This window comes from Palaemon carinicauda, chromosome 40 (assembly GCF_036898095.1).
Source record: "Palaemon carinicauda isolate YSFRI2023 chromosome 40, ASM3689809v2, whole genome shotgun sequence".
Taxonomy (NCBI): domain Eukaryota; kingdom Metazoa; phylum Arthropoda; class Malacostraca; order Decapoda; family Palaemonidae; genus Palaemon; species Palaemon carinicauda.
Genome location: NC_090764.1, coordinates 17,914,822 through 17,932,731, shown reverse-complemented (window position 1 = coordinate 17,932,731; position 17,910 = coordinate 17,914,822). Strand labels below are relative to the sequence as shown.

Sequence of the window (17,910 nt, the reverse complement as noted above, 5' to 3'; positions counted from 1 at the left end):
TACTTAATTTTATTCATTCTGTATATTTAACACAATATGTGTTAAATGATATTTAAAAAGTGTCTGTTTTAGTTCATGACTTTTTTAATAAGCAACAGCCTTGCTTTCAGACGCCAAAAGGAAAAGCGAATAAATCCACCATCAAGCGGAATGATCAGCCCACCTCTGTCTTTAACTACGACCAGTGTGTTTTCTGGGCCTCCTATTTCGTCTGCTCTTACTCTAACAAGTCTAGGAGCACCTCCTCTGTCACCAGGAGGACCACTTCCTTCGCCCTTATCATTAGTGACACACAGTTATCCTCCTGCTTCGCCCCCTGAGTCTGCCTCTACAAAGTCTGAGTAGCTATCTGCCTGGGCTCACTGCCTAGGGATGCTGGGAGAGGAATTATGGCCTGCATTGCAGACATATCCCAGCACTGGTCCCCCACCAGTCTCTGTCCACCCCTTTCGTGCAATGACTGACCCTTTTAAAGGCAGTGACTGGTGGCATTACGGGGCACCTAGCAGTTGAAGCAAAGGCATAATAACAATTTTTCCTGATTTTAGTATGAGGTCAGTGACATAAGGTTGCTGCCTAAATCTCTTATCTCAATTATTGGGATACTGTGTCAGTGTTGTTAGTGTTTTTTTTTTAATGTGTGGATGGTAGCTTGGCTACCATAGACTCGCCTGGGTCTAAAAACCACACAATGCAATGGCTACAAAAGCAACAGGCATGATGAACATATCAGTGTGGTGAGGAGGTGGACTCGGAGGACCAAAATGTACCCACAACTGAGTGAAAAACAAAGTTTAAAAGTGCAGTTGTTTTTATGACATGTGTGTATTGATAAATTTAAATGGTGCTTCTTTGACATTGAACGTGACAAACATTTAAGTGCCGACGGGTGGTAGATAGAGTTGATATTCAGTGTACAACAATATTGACTGTTTAAGCAAGACCGAGTTGCCTCAACTGCAGAAAAACTTAAAAGCCGGCCACCACGATTGCTGACCTCACTCACACCAAGGATTATGGCTTATATACTTATACTTTAGAATTTGCCAAAGTTGGACATTTTAGTGGGGGTATTGCAACATGTGGAACTATAAAGCACTCAGCTGTCATGGCAAACAGGAAACTTGGCAATAGTTTGTAAGAGGAAATGGGGGAAAATTGGGAAAGTGTTTTTATGTGTAGTGAGTAGATAGATGACTGACTTCTGTATTATCACTGAAACTGTCTATGTGGCTTACTTTATCTATGAGTACTAGTGTGTTATTATAGTGACGTCTACTTAAATGATCTTGCCTGATAAGAAATTAAAAGTTCCTGCAAATAAAATGAAGTATGTAATTTCTAAGATACTGGTACCTCAACCGAACATTGGTATTGGGATGGTTGGATGATGTAGAGCTGGACATATCCAAGGTGCATTTTTATTGTTGTAGCATAGGTTTGCGTGGTCCCTCACTTTGTTCGACTGCTCCCTTGTGTGTTCTTACTCCAAAGTTGTGATTGTGGTAGCTGGGGATCTTGTTTTAGCAGGGTTCGCCATGTTAGAATATTAATGGGCTCAAGTATATCATCACTGACCCTTTTAAAGACACCGTTTAAGAATTACAGGAAAAGGGCACTGTTGCCAATATCTTTCTTCTCTTCCAGTAGTCTGCGTCAGTCTATAGCTGGAATGAAAGAACAAAAAAGAATGTTCTTTACCTTGTAAAACAGTAGAGGAAGACCTCCATCATTACTTACCTCTTTTGATATGGTTGTCCCTTAAAAATGAGTTGAGAAAAATCTTGCTGTTACTGTAACTATTTTGTCCTGTAAATTTCACTATTAATTTGGTTTACCTACTTAATGACCTGAAAGTTAAGTTTCAGATTATTCCAACTGTCTTCCAGGGGAAGAAGTAGTTCTGTTATTTTCAGGTAATTTTTGGAGGACTGTGAGCCCTCCATTGGCCTAAAATAGCCAGGATATCTCTAAACGGTGCATCTGTAAGTGATAAAAGATTATTTTGTGTGACTTCCGTGTTGCTCTAGAGTAAGAAGTTGCTTAAAAAGCAAATGAGATTTATTCATTGACAGGTCTTTTATTGGCTGCCCTGTAGCTGCCATTTCTGATAATGTCATGAAAGTGGGTAGTTCCTATTTCTTCCTCAAAAAATAGAAAATCAGTTCAGATTGCAGGAATATACTAAATCAGTCTGGTCCTGGGTCAATGGGCAATTATATAATGATAATGTTTACAATTGTCACATGGTTTGAGAGAAGGAGTTTTGTGAAAATTCACCGGGTACTGATGGTATCCAGTGGTATTTTTTGTTTGTCATTATGCTACTAAAGCTGTGGAGCACAAGATCAAGTGCAGCTAATACTGAATTCAAAATCTTTCCAGTCCTTTATGAAAGATGTAAGCATTATTCCAGCTTAATTCCCAATGAGAATCCTGTTCTGGCACTGTGTTCCGGATGGAAAAGTCTTCATCTAAAATTTGATACCCCAGATCCTTTCCCAGATCCTGCCATTCCCTCCACTGTCATCATCTTCATTATCATCGTGTTTTGCCATTAAAAGGCAAGAACAATCCCATATCAAGGATGCCCCATCCTGGCGTAGTCCTATGCCACCACCTTGTGCACAGGTAGTGTGCGTGCAGGTGTGGAAGATAGACTTTAAGATCCTTGAGGGTCATTTCTCTTGTTGGTTGCTGCAAAGGTCTCGGTGGGTTTAAAGCCCATTTAAACTAGTAGCATTTTGCTGTAGCTTTGCCAATACTGTATTTTCCCCTCTCATGTTCCCTTAGTGTCACCAAACATTCAGCCCCAGTCTTTGTCAGTGTTGGTTGTTTAAACAGTTAGAAGAACTGTATATTTTCCAGTCAAAGCATACCTAAAATATTATTGTGTGGTAACATAAAGTGTATACCTTTCAAAATCTTAAAAGGTCATGCCTTCGAGACAGTGAATTTCCTCCAGTCGTCTCAACTCAGGAGTATTATATTATAGCGTAAAGCATTGGGGGTTATACACTGTCGTCATGGCTGCTATGTCTCATTTGTTGGAAAGAGCTGGCAGAATGTAAAATGGTTTCAAATTTATAGTGGGTTGTGCAAGCGAGGAAAGAAGCATGTCATGGTGGTTACCTTTATGTAAAAAAAAAAAGATAAATACACTATAGCAGTGATTATTAAGACATGTAATGGTCAGGGAGGATGTATTTTGACCTTTCTCAATTTCCAAAAAGGGAAAAGGAGTGGTATATGAAAGTATGGATACAGATGGCCATGGTTTTAGCTAGGATTGGTGTTGAAATCTATGTAACATATTATTTCAAAAGGAAGATCTTGGCTGCTTTGTCTTGCCGTGAGAGACTACCCATCTCTTTGTAAAAAAAAAAAACTGGTTTTATATAGAATTAAGGTAACTGGTGACTTTAACTTCGTTTTGTTTGTATTGTTTTTGTTTTTTTGGGCATTATAGAAGAATCCAAAAGTGGAAGTCCTGTTTCCTTCTTCATGCATATATGCAAGAGTTTTCTCAGTTAATTTCGAGTTGACATTCCAATACTCAGAATTTAAATTCCCCAGATGACATTAAAGGTAGAGTTTGCCAGCATTCTGCATGTAACACTTCATTTGCTTTACATTGTTAACCTAGCAAAGGACCCAGTGTGTTTGGGTATGATATGGCTCTAAAAGATATACTAGTATAACTTTCTATCTACATGACCATGGTCACGAACGAATATATGTTCAGTCTAAATGCTACCATACCATGTGGGTGTTTCAGACAGAACTCTGACCAACTGTACCGATATTGCTTCAAACATCCCTGGAATAGCATAATGCAGGCATCGCTATGGTATGCCCTGTCACTTGAGGTCTAAGTAATCTGTAGTAGTATGTGCCTCTCACTTTTTTTTCAAATCCAGATTCTAATCTGTTATCAATTAATTTAGATATTTAAGATCAACATCCAAACAGGTGTTTGCCAGTACTTTTCCTACATGTAATTTGAATGGCTATTTTATTTATTTATTTTTTTTTTTTTTTTGTCGTTTGTGCAGCTGCTTTTAAAGAAGGTGGTTTCCATTATTCGTTACTTTCACAGTAATCGTTCATTGGTGAATTGTAAAAGGAATGATGCATACTTCAGGCAATTTCCGGTGATTTTTGTCAACATAGAGGAGTTCTTAGTAAGATTTGATTTTTATATATTTATATAGCACGTTCACATCTATGTAAAGTTATAATTTAAATTATATATTTCTGAGTCAAGCTATGACACAGTTCGGGAATGAAGAAGAAAAGAATGATAGTCTAAATTAAAATAAGCCTCTGAAATTCAATGTTACAGCACGAGGATAGCATTTTATTTATATATATATATATATATATATATATATATATATATATATATATATACTCACACAGTATATGTATGTGTGTATATATGTATATATATATATATATATATATATATATATATATATATATATATATATATATACTGTGTATATATATATAATTTTATAATATGTATATGCATTTATAGAAATTGGATCTTATCAAGAACTCCCATGCAAAATAAGAGTAAATGTGTTATCCTTTGGATGCCTTAACTCCCCGAGTGATAGATAAGTCTTTGTTGATATGTGATACTCTACTGGAGGGAGAACATTAAGTTCAATACGTCTTGGAAATGTTCTTAAACTGTTCTTTTGTTTAATTTACCCTTTTGTTGTTTGTCGACCTCTCATTCAGCCTGTTATTTTTCTATGAAAAAAAAAGAAAATTTTTTTTTTTTTCAATTGATAAGGTCCCTTCCCCTTTCTTGCCCCTCCGTACGTCATAATCTTAGTAGACATGTAGGTTGTTGGTCAAATGTGCAAAACATGTGCTTCTACCTTAACATTTTTCCCCTCACATTCTAATTAAAAAAAAAAAACATCCCCTCAGACTAACATTACATCTAGTCTCATCTCTTATTTTCCTATCTCCTTCATTTGTCCCCCTCATTCAATTTCCTACAATTTAATCCTGCAAGAGGGAATAATCTCTAGTCCATGCTATTGTAGTTTTTTTTCTGCATTGTCTCTTTTTAATTCCTCACTTTTGTAATGTTTATTTTTTATTTCACTACTGAGTATGGGGCCATCAGCCCGTTTTCAGTTTGTACATATAGGTTTTAGAAAATTACCTGAATCTGGGTTGTGTTCCTCATCATTGCTAAAAAACAAAATTAAAATGGAAAAAAAAAAGATCTTCAAGTGGCTGTATGATTCGAGGTTCTTTTCACATACCTGAACTTTTTATATTTTCCCCTTTTTTTTGTGTCAAAGTTATTTATCGTATAATTTTTTTTATGGTTAAACTATTTATAGTATGTGTTGTAAGGTAGATGATAACATATGATTGAAGAGTTGGAATATGGGCAAAAGTGTTTTGAAAAGTTGTTTATTATTATTATTATTATTATTATTATTATTATTATTATTATTATTATTATATTACAGAGAAACACTTTTAGGGAAAGGAAAAAAATGCCCTTTGAGTAATTTTTTTTTAAATACATTTTTTGTTAATTTCTTAATATGGTCTTTATATGTCATACAGTTATCTTAAGAGAATATTATTCATTTATCAAAGTCCAGGTTAAAATACAAGGAAAGTTAAATACTTGACGCCCAAGTGAAGAATTATTTTTGAGATGCTAAAAAAAAAAATCTTGTTAAGGTGATGGTGTGATGAAAATGGCGGTGATAAACTACAAGATGATGATAACGTGAGGTATTGGTAAATGGTGGAAATTAATATCGAGAAAGAAAAGGTGTGCAGTTGGAGGAGGAGGAGGGAAGAGAAGAGAAAGAGAGAGAATCTTGGAACTGACCGTTCTCATCATGTCTGTATAGAGCCAATAAGACCCGTGTACAAAGGAAATTGACTTTTGTTATCGATCATTTTATAGATGCAAATAAACAGGTGTAAAAATTAGAAGGCAAAATTGCAGCATTTTATTTATTCCCTGATCATGATTTGTACTTATTTTTATTTGGTAATTATTGTACTGTAAACTATATATACTGTACAAGGAATTTCATAATAACACGTGTGAAATGATAATTATTATACAGATTTGTAACTTGGTATTATGAAAAACCAGGGTCAATCAACTTCAACCAAATCGAAGCTCTAGGTCGTTATTCCGGACATTTAAAGGGTAAGTTTTCCTAATGTAAGGCCAAGGTGGCTTAATTCTGTTTTCTTCGTTTTCCGGTAGTTTTTTTTTTTTATACTTCCACTTATTCTTCTCAAAGTTAACATCTATGCCTACTTTTTTGAAAGATCATTTCAATTTTACAAAATCATATGATTTGCAGACCTCTTTTTTTATGGATATTCGAACATTCAATACCATCACCTCATGGGGAAAACATCTTTCGTATTTTCTCATGGCAATGTGACTTTTCCGTTGACAATATTAAATAATCTAACTTTATATGATAAAACAGCACCACTGTTGTGTTTAAACATTGACAGTTTTACCCATTACTCGAAGTTCTCTTATTTAGTACACCGTAAGTATTACAGGTAGTAAAGTATCTACTTTACCACCGTCCCCTTCCGCCTAATTTTTAGGTCTTATCGTAACTGTAGGGTTTTCTCCTAGTTGCTCTTCTGTGCTGAATAGCCTCACAGACGCTAACCTCAGTCCACATAGTTGAAAATTCGTAAATACAAGCCTAAAATTACCTAAATTTGAAAAATGCTTACCCAAAGTTGGCGAGACATGTGACGTCACGTTTGTTGTTGTTTTGTCTTGGACAGTCTGTTACGAAGAGGACGACTGACAACCCTATGTTGGCAGACTTGGTGATCCTTGCCAACGTAATGTTCGCTGTTGGTAACCCTTCGGAGTTCTGTGTTTCATTTAAGGTTTAGTATCAAATGTGCGAACATATCAAGAGTGATGCCGTTGCTCTCAAAGGCATAATGGTCAAATTTCATCGAGTTCCTTAGATAAACTGTACTGTTTCCAAAGGATGTCTTCAAGGTTTCCTCGTGTGTCTTGAAATGAAATGGTTGGCAGGTAAATATTTTGATGAACTATGTTTGTTGTATGCCCTGTTTTGCCAGATAATTTATCAAAATACGTATTGCCTTATTTTTTAAAGGCATCAGAGACGATTAAAGGCAAACCTCCACCACTTACTGTATATCTACTCGTCTGACAAGCAATATACCAGGACACGGTTGGGTGGTAGGTTAGGTAGATTGTGGTCGTAAGGTTAGGCAATTTGTCCTTGATTTCTCAATGTTAAAATTGCCGAGATGTTTTGCACGCTGTACTAGAGAATATTATTTACTTTGGCTAATAGATTAGACTGTTATTACTTGATTTGGAGGCTTTGTATATCAGTGGCCAGTTCCTTCCAGCGTGCATAGAAAAAGGACACCAATTAGCCTAACTCCCCCCCCCCCCTCAGCCTAGTCTAGAAGCCGTGTCCTTTCCTACTTACCTAATGGGGCGGGGGTGGCTTAGGCCCCCCTACGACTTCACCTTACAATGCCGTATTCTTAGTCGGCCATCATCATACATACAGGTGGCTGCAATCATACATACACCCCCTTGATTTATTGGGAGCTCTGGATCCGATTAGTAGTTGGTTCCATGGAATCATTGCCATGTTAAAACCCACCATCTTAGGTTAGAGAAGGTTTGGGTTGGATCTTGGAATAATATTTTTTTTTTTTAATCCAATGCAGTTTAGCCACAAGGGGGTTTTGGCAGGTTAAGACCCACTAATCCAGGTTAGGTAAGGTTCTGTTTGGATAATGAAGGAATATTACCCGAGGTTTATATATATAAAGTGTATATATATATATATATATATATATATATATATATATATATATATATATATATATATATATATCCTAGTTCAGATATATATATATATATATAATATATATATATAATATATGTATATATATATATATATATATATATATATATATATATATATATATCCAGGGAAATGTATAATTTAATTTCTAGCCAAATACACAAACTATATAGTTATTTCCTACTCGCTGTCTTGTGTTTTATCCATTTCTGACAATGAATGTGGGGGCAAACCACTTGTTCATGAGTTTTCGTATCCCCCACCCCCTTTTTGAAGACAACTATGAGGGATCACAGTATGAAATTGGGGTTTTAGGTGGGGAAAAAATGAAAAGAACAAAGTGATTACTATTACTGGTAAAAAATTCATGATAATATAAGATAATCATTTGGAAAATATATGGTTCATGTTGGTGGGTGGAAATTGAAGTATCGTAATTATATGACTCGCATTAGATCCCTCTAATTGTGTTTGCTCTGCCATGGCCTACTACTCTTGTAAAATAAACATAATTTCACTGTTCCTCTTTTCGAGCAATCGCTACATAGATGTGCTGCACATGCCAATCCCGTGGGTCATTATTTTGGAGATGCTGTATGTTTTATGTTCAGATGAGCCAAAATAATTATAAACTGAACGGTGTGTGTTTTTCATCATAACCAATTACCAAAATAGATGAAATTAGCAAATACTGTTGTAAATTTTGAAATAGATTGTACATTACATCCAATCTGAAGACTTTTAATTGTGACGGTAGTTATGCAGGAACTGAAGGGTGGTGTGGAGAAAAAAATTGCGGTTGTAGAACAATGTCAGGGAACTTGTGTGAAATTGTTTGGAAGCTTTTTTTGGTTGAAAAAAGTAAAACGCAATCCTCAGCATCTCCTCTTACGCCTATTGACGCCAAGGGCCCCAGTACCCAGTCGGCTCTTTATCTTGAATTTTTAAATCAATACTTCTCCATTCATCGTCTACTTCATGCTGTATAGTCCTCAGCCATGTAGGCCTGGGTCTTCCAACTCTTCACGTGCCTTATGGAGCCCAGTTAAAGTTTGGTGAACTAATCTCTTGAGGAGTGCTAAGAACATGCCCAAACCATCTCCATTTACCCATCACCATGATCTCATCCACATATGGCATTCAAGTAATCTCATGTACTGTAGTTTCATTTCTAATCCTGTTCTGCCATATAACTCCCAACAGTCTTCTGAAGGCTTTGTTCTCAAATCTACAAAATCTGTTGGATATTGTTTCCTTGTCATACTACGATTCATGTCCATACAGTAACACTGAGCTCACTAAACTGATATATAGCCTGATTTTTATATTTGCAATTTAATGTGATTTGATTACCAAATTTTACTTGACCTAGCCATTGTCCGATTTGCTTTTTTCTATATTTCATTAAACTTTGTATTAGAGGTCATAGTTCCTAAGTACTTATATGATTATACTTCTTTAATCCTTTCTGCTTGTGATGATATTTCATCTTCCATTGCATATTCCGTTCTCATCATCTGTCATTACAAAAACACAGGAGGCTCCCCAAAGCAATGGAAATCAACGGATGCGATATAACTCCATCAGTTTTACCAACGGGAAACTGGACTTAGACTCCGAAATAGTGTTCCTATTCTAATTGATGATACTTGAGCTATATCCCTTCCCCCATTAAAGCAAAACATGCCAAAGTAGCCAGCAACTACCCATCCATTTTTAAAGAATTCCAGTTTCACTAGAAATTTATGTATCAACAAAACCTACCCAAGGTTAGGTTGGTCCATGGGGATTTGATGGATTAAAACCCACCATCCCAGGCTAGGGAAAGTTTAGCTTAGATATTGGAGTAGTAATACCTAAGGTTTATATATACATTATTATTATTATTATTATTATTTGCTAAGCTACAACCCTAGCTGGAAAAGCAAAATGCTATAAGCCCAGGGGCCCCAACAGGGAAAATAGCCCAGTAAGGAAAGGAAAGAAGGAAAAATAAAATATTTTAAGAAGAGTAACATTAAAATAAATATTTCCTATATAAACTATGAAAACTTTAACAAAACAAGAGGAAGAGAAATTAAATAGAATAGTGTGCCTGATTGTACCCTCAAGCAAGAGAACTCTAACCCAAGACAGTGGAAGACCATGGTACAGAGGCTATGGCACTACCCAAGACTAGAGAACAATGGTTTGATTTTGGAGTGTCCTTCTCCTAGAAGAGCTGCTTACCATAGCTAAAGAGTCTCTTCTACCCTTACTAAGAGGAAAGTAGCCACAGAACAAATACAGTGCAGTAGTTAACCCCTTGAGCGAAGAAAAATTGTTTAGTAACCTCAGTGTTGTCAGGTGTGTGAGGACAGAGGAGAATCTGTTAAGAATAGGCCAGACTATTCGGCGTATGTGTAGGCAAAGAGAAAGAACCGTAACCAAAGAGAAGGATCCAACGTAGTACTGTCTGGCCAGTCAAAGGACCCCATAACTCTCTGGCGGTAGTATTATACAGTATCCCAGTTCAGCCTATGGGGCTTTTGGTGGGTCAAGACCCACCATCCTAGGTTAGGGAAGGCTTGGTTTTGATCTTGGAGGAATAAAGGAATATTACCCAAGGTGGATATATCCCAGTATAGAGACCTTTTTATTTTTATTTTATTTTCTTTTTGCCGAGTTAACTTGATTTGTTTAAAGGCTGCAGTGGTGCTTTTGGTCACATTTGCAAAATACATATGAGTAATACCAAAATTGTCCATTTTATGAGAACTCCAACGGAACATCATCTGTTTTGCATCCCATGGCAGTTAATAGGTAGTCCTGGCAGGACGTGGCACCCTAACTTTGGTTATGGTGGGTGTAGTTAGGGATCCATTACTCTGGTTTTACAATATGGTGTTACAAGGCATGGGGATAGGCTCTAATTGAGTTGAAATACAGTACTTTGGAGGGATTACAAATAATGAAAATATTAGGACAATTTTATGAATATTATTATTACTAGCTAAGCTACAACATTAGTTGGAAAAGAAAGATGTAGCCCAAGGGCTTCACCAGGGAAAATAGCCCAGTAAAGAAAGGAAATGAGGATGCAGATAGAATAGTGTACCCTTGAGCAAGAGGAACTCTTTCCCAAGACAATGGAAGATCATGGTACTGAGGCCATGGTACTACCCAAGACTAGAGAACAATAGTTTGATCTAGTGTGTCCATATCCTAAAAGAGCTGCTTACCAAAGTTTTTTTCTACTCTTACAAAGTGGAAAGTAGCCACTGAACAATTAGTGTAATATTAACCCTCAAGTAGAAGTAATTTTTCAGCTACCTTCGTGTTGTTAGGTTTATGATGGAAGAGGTGTAGAGAATAGGCCAGACAATTCTGTGTATGTCTAGGCAAAGGGTAAAATAACCCGTAACCTAAGAGGGTGTCCAACTGGTCAAAGGACCCATTAACACATTAGTGGTCATATCTCAATAGTTGGCTGGTGACTTGGCCCACCTACTAACCTTTAAAAAGGGGTCAGTATATATACAGTAAATATATCTGTTTGTACTGTGTATATATATATATATATATATATATATATATATATATATATATATATATATATATATATATATATATATTAATTTTAATTGAAGGTGATTGACTTGGTGATGTCAATGTGTTTCCTACAGGAACCTCATATTTTCTCAGCTTAAGTTTTCAGGGGTAAGCCTTTGGTTAAAGAAACTATGATGATTCCTTTTCTTCATATTTTATTCACAACATCGCTGTTTCGACAAAACTGTCTTCATCAAGTGATTATTGGTTAACACAAGTTTACAATTCCTTATATATATGAGGTTCTACAAAGATTAGGATAATTATTTTGAAATTATATACTATAGAAATTAAAAAATTTTAAAATTAAAAATGAAAAGGAGGAATTTTTTAGAATTCAAAGATTCTTTGAATAAAAAGAGGATAATGGCTGAATATACTGTATACTTATATACATCTATATATACATTGACGCCCGCGCACACAGACGCACGCTCTGACCTACGCCCCTTCAGAGATTATCCATGCCGCTTTCTGCTTGAAGGGAGCATATTATTAGAATCTTGCTGGATGTTCAATGTTGGCCCCTGGAGGGCGATGCTTACAGCTTCAGCTATTATAACCCCTCCTTAGTTATTTTCCTTGTGAACAATCTAGGTTTAATCAATCAATCCTTTCAGGGAGGGTTTCCAGTCGTGGACATGAATATAGTGTTGGTTTATTGTCCCTTGATATCTGTGGGCCAGTACCAGTCTTTGGACTGGTGGTAGTGTGTCCAAAGTAGTTTTTTATCCATCTCCTCAGAGCATGAAAACTTAGACTATGTTTGTACATGCTTCCTGGTCATTTTGGGTGGTACTGTTTTTCATAGAGACTTGCAATTTGGTTGGGCTTGCTATATATTATAAGTTTTATCTTCTGGTAGGGAGTTTTCGGGGCACAACCTCAATTGAAGATTCCTCGCAAGGTCCGGGTTTCATCTTTGTACGCTGAACCAGAGTTAAGACGGTGGTGGATGATAAGGTTTTTTCTTCTCTGTTTGTTTTCGTCATCATGGGTGGTTGTATTTCTTCCTTATGACCTCTTATCATAAGGTCGGGATATCCATTGTTTGTTAGGTGTCAATTCTGTTTAGTTCGGCATTTGTCATTCCAAGTTGTGTTATGCGTGAATGCTCTGCTGACGTAAGCACTTAATTTTGACTTTTTGTATGCTTCAGGGCATTCACCTCTGGTATTTAAGCATGTTCCTGCATTGGTAGATTTTGTTTATATCATAGGTAGTAGGTTGGCCGAGGCACCAGCTCCGTTGAGATGATACTGATAGAGAGTTTTGGGGTCCTTTGACTGGCCAGATGATATATTTGATCCATCTCGCTGGTTACGGCTCATATTTCTTATGCTTACACATACACCGAATAGTCTGGCCTATTCTTTACACATTATCCTTTGTCCTCGTATACCTGACAACACTAAGATAACCGAAAATTCTTCTTCACTCGAGGAGTTAACTACTGAACAATTATAGTCTTAATATTAACCCTTGAGTAACACTTTGTAAGGGTAGAAGAGAGACTTTAGCAATGGTAAGCAGCTCTTCTAGAAGGACACTCTAAAATCGAACCATGGTTTTCTAGTCTTGGGTAGTGCCATAGCCTCTGTACCATGCTCTTTCACTGTCTTTGGTTAGAGTTTGCTAGCTTGAGGCCACACACAGGTGCACAATTCTATATATTTCTTTATTTCCTTTCCTTGCAGAGCTTTTTTCCCCAGTTTGAGCTCTTATAGAGCTTATAACATCTTGCTTTTCCAACTATGGTTGTAGCTTAGCTGTATTAATCAACCAACGCATGATGGCCACAGTTAAGAGCACTCAGTAAATTTAGAGGGATACGGCGCTCCCATTTATATTAGTATTAGATGATTACTTTGGAAAATCCCTATGCAATGAAATTTTATCCACGATTCAGTAGTTATGAAATGTGTGTTGCAGTGGCTTGTTTTTCTCTGGAGCCCACTTCTGTTGGGGAAATACTCCTAAACGTTTCTAATAAAGGTTTGATTTAAATCAATGAAGAGTTTGAAGGCATGAGTACACAACTATCAAATATTGATATTCTTTAGGGAGACCTTGATTGAAGTTGATGAAATTATACTTTTATATAAAAACTTTGGGAGATAATTGCCCTCTTAATTCCCAAAAGCTCAGTCCATGCATTGTTGGCTGACTGTAAACTTTTTCTCAAAAAGTTTAAAATTGTGAAAGGAAAAATGGTGTGGTTTAACCCCAATGTTACCAAGGAGCCTGATATGATAAAAGAATGTAATTCTAGAGCTTGTTAGCAAATGCATGGAGAAGGGTAGCCTAAAGTTTCAGACATTATGTACTTATTTTCACTGACAAGGTTAGATGAGGTTTACTAGCTGGTGTTATGAGACTATACGTAGCGCTCTGGAGCAGCCAGAGAAGTAATGCATTTGATACTTATACCAGCTTGCAGTAGAGGAAAAATAAGTTGGATGCAAGATGAAATCCGCTTTTGTAAAAAGTTATCCTAACCGACTTTTATATACTACAGGAAGTTGTCGCCTTTTTCCAGTTTCTTTAAAATCTATCCATAGGTCAGTGCTTTTACTGTGGAGTACTGTGTTTCTCACACTCCCATAATTTTTGCCATTAAATTCAATTTCTCCTAGCTATTAACACCAAGAACACTTAAAGCAAATTAATTTCTTCCTCCACAGGGACATTCAACATAACTGAACAAGACGAGACAATCTTCTCGCTAGTTACTGAATACACAAGTGATAAACTCCTTGTTTGAAAAAGTCATTTCCTTCATCAACTACTCAAATTTGAAACTCCTAAATTCTGTATAACCATGTAGGTCATTAGCTCAATTCATCCCATATTGCTCAGTTGAAAACTATGCTAATATGTTCCTGAGAGCATTCCAATACAAGTAAGTATTGCACGAAAAGACTAAATAAGGGTGGGAAAGGGAAATAAGAGGGTTAAATGCCATAAATTTCATGAAGCATATATGTTTTTGATGGACGAGAAGAAAAACGTTCTGGAAGTTGTACTCTAGAAATAATGATCCAACATTTCTATTTAGGGTATCCCCTATATAATAAAGAACGACGGTCAATATATATATATATATATATATATATATATATATATATATATATATATATAATGTATATATATATATATATATATATATATATATATATATATATATATATATATATATATATATATACATACATATACATATACATATATATATACACACACACACAGTATACATATATATATATACACACACACACAGTATACATATATATATATATACACACACACACACACATATATATATATATATATATATATATATATATATATATATATATATATATATATATATATATACATATATATTTCCCCGACAGAAGTGGGCTCCAGAGAAAAACAAGCCACTGCAACACACATTTCATAACTTGAATCATGGATAAACTATTTATTGCATAGGGATTTTCCAAAGTAATCATCTAATACATTATAAATGGGAGCGCCGTATCCCTCTAAATTTACTGAGTGCTCTTATCTGTGGCCATCGTGTGTTGGTTGATATATATATATATATATATATATATATATATATATATATATATATATGTATATATATATATATGTATATATATATATATATATGTATATATATATATATTATATATTATATTATATTATATATATTCGGTCACGCACAGCTCTACCATCCCTCGGGTAATGGGGAGGGAGAGTAGTCATACCCTGGTGAGAGGGGTGCGTGTGTGTGCATATCTATTTAAATATTTAGCTGTCATTTGTGACGGGTCGGGTACAATAGTTGCGGAAGGTATATTTAGAGATGTTGGCGGCTGTCAATGAAGACATCACTGATAAAGAGCCAGAAAGAGTTTGTGAGGTTAAAGTGGTATTGATTACTGGAACATGTCCCCTGGATAGTTGACCTCAACAAAGGACCCGATCAAATATAAGCAAGATTGGAAAGAGGTTCCCATGTCTCTTGTTTTAGTGAAGTCATATATATATACTTACTTTACTTTACTTTTACTTTTAGGGGTTTATTTCTCGCCCTCCATCAAACACTAAGGTCTGTTCAGGCGGGCCTTGGTGTGTGAAAAAATAATTCCTTTCCAGTTAATATTTTGCTCTGTATCGTTATCAGTTATTTCGCTAACATTAGTATTCAGGCTTAATAGTTTTCAGGTCACTATTATAACACTTTCTAAAAAGATAAGTCTTCAGGTTTTTCTTGAAGGCTGCCACATTTGTGCTATTCTTGACAACGAGTGGAAGGTCGTTAAAGAGTCTCGGTGCAGCATAACTGAACGTTCTTCCTCCTATTGCATGATTCACACTAATTTCGAATAGTCTATGTGGGTCATCTGCATGTCTAACTCTTACAGCGGCGCTGGTAGCTTCAGGGTAGGGGACCAAGCAATCACGAAGATATTTAGGCTTATCACTTATAAGTGCTTTGTGAGTCAACAAGCAAATTTTAAATTCAATTCTAGCCTTAACAGGTAACCAATGTAGATCGATCAGTGCAGGAGTTATTCTCTCCCGAAATTTAATGCCTTTTATCAGTCTAGCCGCCCGGTTTTGCACATTTTGTAGCTTTCTTAGTAGTGTATTGGGCAATTTGTAGTACAGAGAGTTGCAATAATCAAGCCTTGATATTACATGACTCATCACTAAAATTTTTGTACTGCCCTCTGTTAAATATTTTCTAATAAATGCTATGTTTCTCAGGTGATAGTTACACACTTTCACTGTGTTCACAATTTGGTCCTTCATTGACAAATTACAGTCTATCAGTACACCCAAATTTTTCACAACAGGCACAATCCCAACATCAGCATCACCAATTTTTATACTTTGAATTAACTGGTAATTCTTCAAAGCCACCTTTGTGCCAAAGAACATACATTCTGTTTTATCGTCGTTTAATTTGAGCTTTTTCCTCTGCATCCATGTTTTTATTTCAGTCATTATCTCATCAATTTTCTTCTCTGTATCTTGTGTTGCTGAAATTGAGAGGTAAAACGATATGTAAGAGAAGACATGTTTTGAATATTATTGATCTGGTTGTTCTTCCTGTTAAAAAGCATTTAATTAGGGGTAATTGTATGTATTACGGACATTTCTTTTTAATTGGGACAAGTGAAACTAATGCCAATTTTCATTATTGGAATTAACAGTTGTGTGGAGGGATAGATGGTTGTGGTGGCTGATGCGGTAACGTCCCCGACTGGTGAACTCCAGACTGAGGTTAGAGTCCCACTCAAACTCGTTAGTTTCTTTGGTCGCTACAACTTCACCATCCTTGGGAGTTAAGGATGCGGGTTTGGGGGAGCCTATAGGTTTCTGCCGAGTCATCAGCAGCCATTGTCTGGCCCTCTGGTCCTAGCTTGGGTGGAGAGGGACCTTACGCGCTGATCATATGTATGTATGGTCAGTCTCTAGGGCATTGTCCTGCTCGGTAAAGCAATGTCACACTGTCCCTAGCCTGTCATTCATGAGTGGCCTTTAAACCTTTAAAAGATTAGGCGAAAAAATGAGAATTGTCTTAAGACATGAGAGCTGCAACGGTGGTCTTAAACTAGTAGAGCGGTTGTTTACCCATGAGTAACAAGCAACAAGGTCATTAGATTGACTTGACATGCTTGCTGTAACTGTTTTCCAAGAAGAGGGAAGTGACGTCGACAAGCAAAGATTTCAAATCAGGGTTATTAGGACGAAATTATTTAGTTTTGATGAAAATAAGATCACATTAAAGGACCGATACTGGCATTGTATTGATAATTTTTGGATGTGTAAAGGTAGACATCATAAAAACTGGCAAGAACAAAATATTGTTTCAAGAGCTTATCGGCTTTGTGACAAAATTACTAGATTTGATACTTAGCAATTGTAATTAGGAGTATTTATGTAGTTAGATAAATTATCTTTAAATAAGCATAGTGGAGACTTAAATTCCCCTTGGATTAGATGGAAAATACATTCCGGATATTTAGAGATATAGAATGAGAATAATCATTGCTTTAATAGACGGGTGTAATGAAGTGCAGAAAATTTCTGCTTGGGAGATGAAACGGGGGTCGTGACAAGAACAAACACTTTAATACAGTAAAGGGAAATGTGTGGCCTAAAATTGTAGTGGTATATTCATTGCTGTCAGTGGTGTGTACGGACAGAGCCGGTATTCAGTGCCTTTGCTATTGTATATCAATTTATGTTCTCATGCTGATTTGCTTAAAGTAAAGTATGATTGATGATGACATTCAGTATTTTACTAGTCTCCTTAGTCCTGAAGCTATTATGCACGTTCTTTCTTCGTGTAAAAAGATTAATTCCATTTGAAATTTTTTAATCATAAGTGATTCTTTTACATCATAAAAGAACTTACTTA

At 35.9% G+C, this 17,910-nt stretch overlaps 2 protein-coding genes across 4 annotated transcripts in view; both read left to right on the top strand.

The window, feature by feature from the left end:
- Positions 1 to 4,347, top strand: part of LOC137631854 (POU domain, class 2, transcription factor 3-like) — a 58,292-nt gene extending 53,945 nt beyond the window's left edge. Inside the window, exon 7 of the mRNA XM_068363861.1 lies at positions 111 to 4,347. Coding sequence (XP_068219962.1) covers positions 111 to 345 — 235 coding nt within the window. The 3' untranslated portion in view covers positions 346 to 4,347. The remainder of the gene's footprint in view (positions 1 to 110) is intronic.
- Positions 4,348 to 6,818: 2,471 nt separating this feature from the next.
- Positions 6,819 to 17,910, top strand: part of LOC137631563 (ufm1-specific protease 1-like) — a 62,882-nt gene continuing 51,790 nt past the window's right edge. Inside the window, exon 1 of one of the 3 annotated variants that reach the window (XM_068363378.1) lies at positions 6,819 to 6,888. In XM_068363378.1, the coding sequence (XP_068219479.1) occupies positions 6,847 to 6,888 (42 nt within the window). In that variant the 5' untranslated portion in view covers positions 6,819 to 6,846. Of the gene's footprint in view, positions 6,889 to 6,917; positions 7,079 to 17,910 lie in introns of those variants that run through there. The other 2 variants (XM_068363381.1, XM_068363382.1) reach the window with 2 other exon arrangements.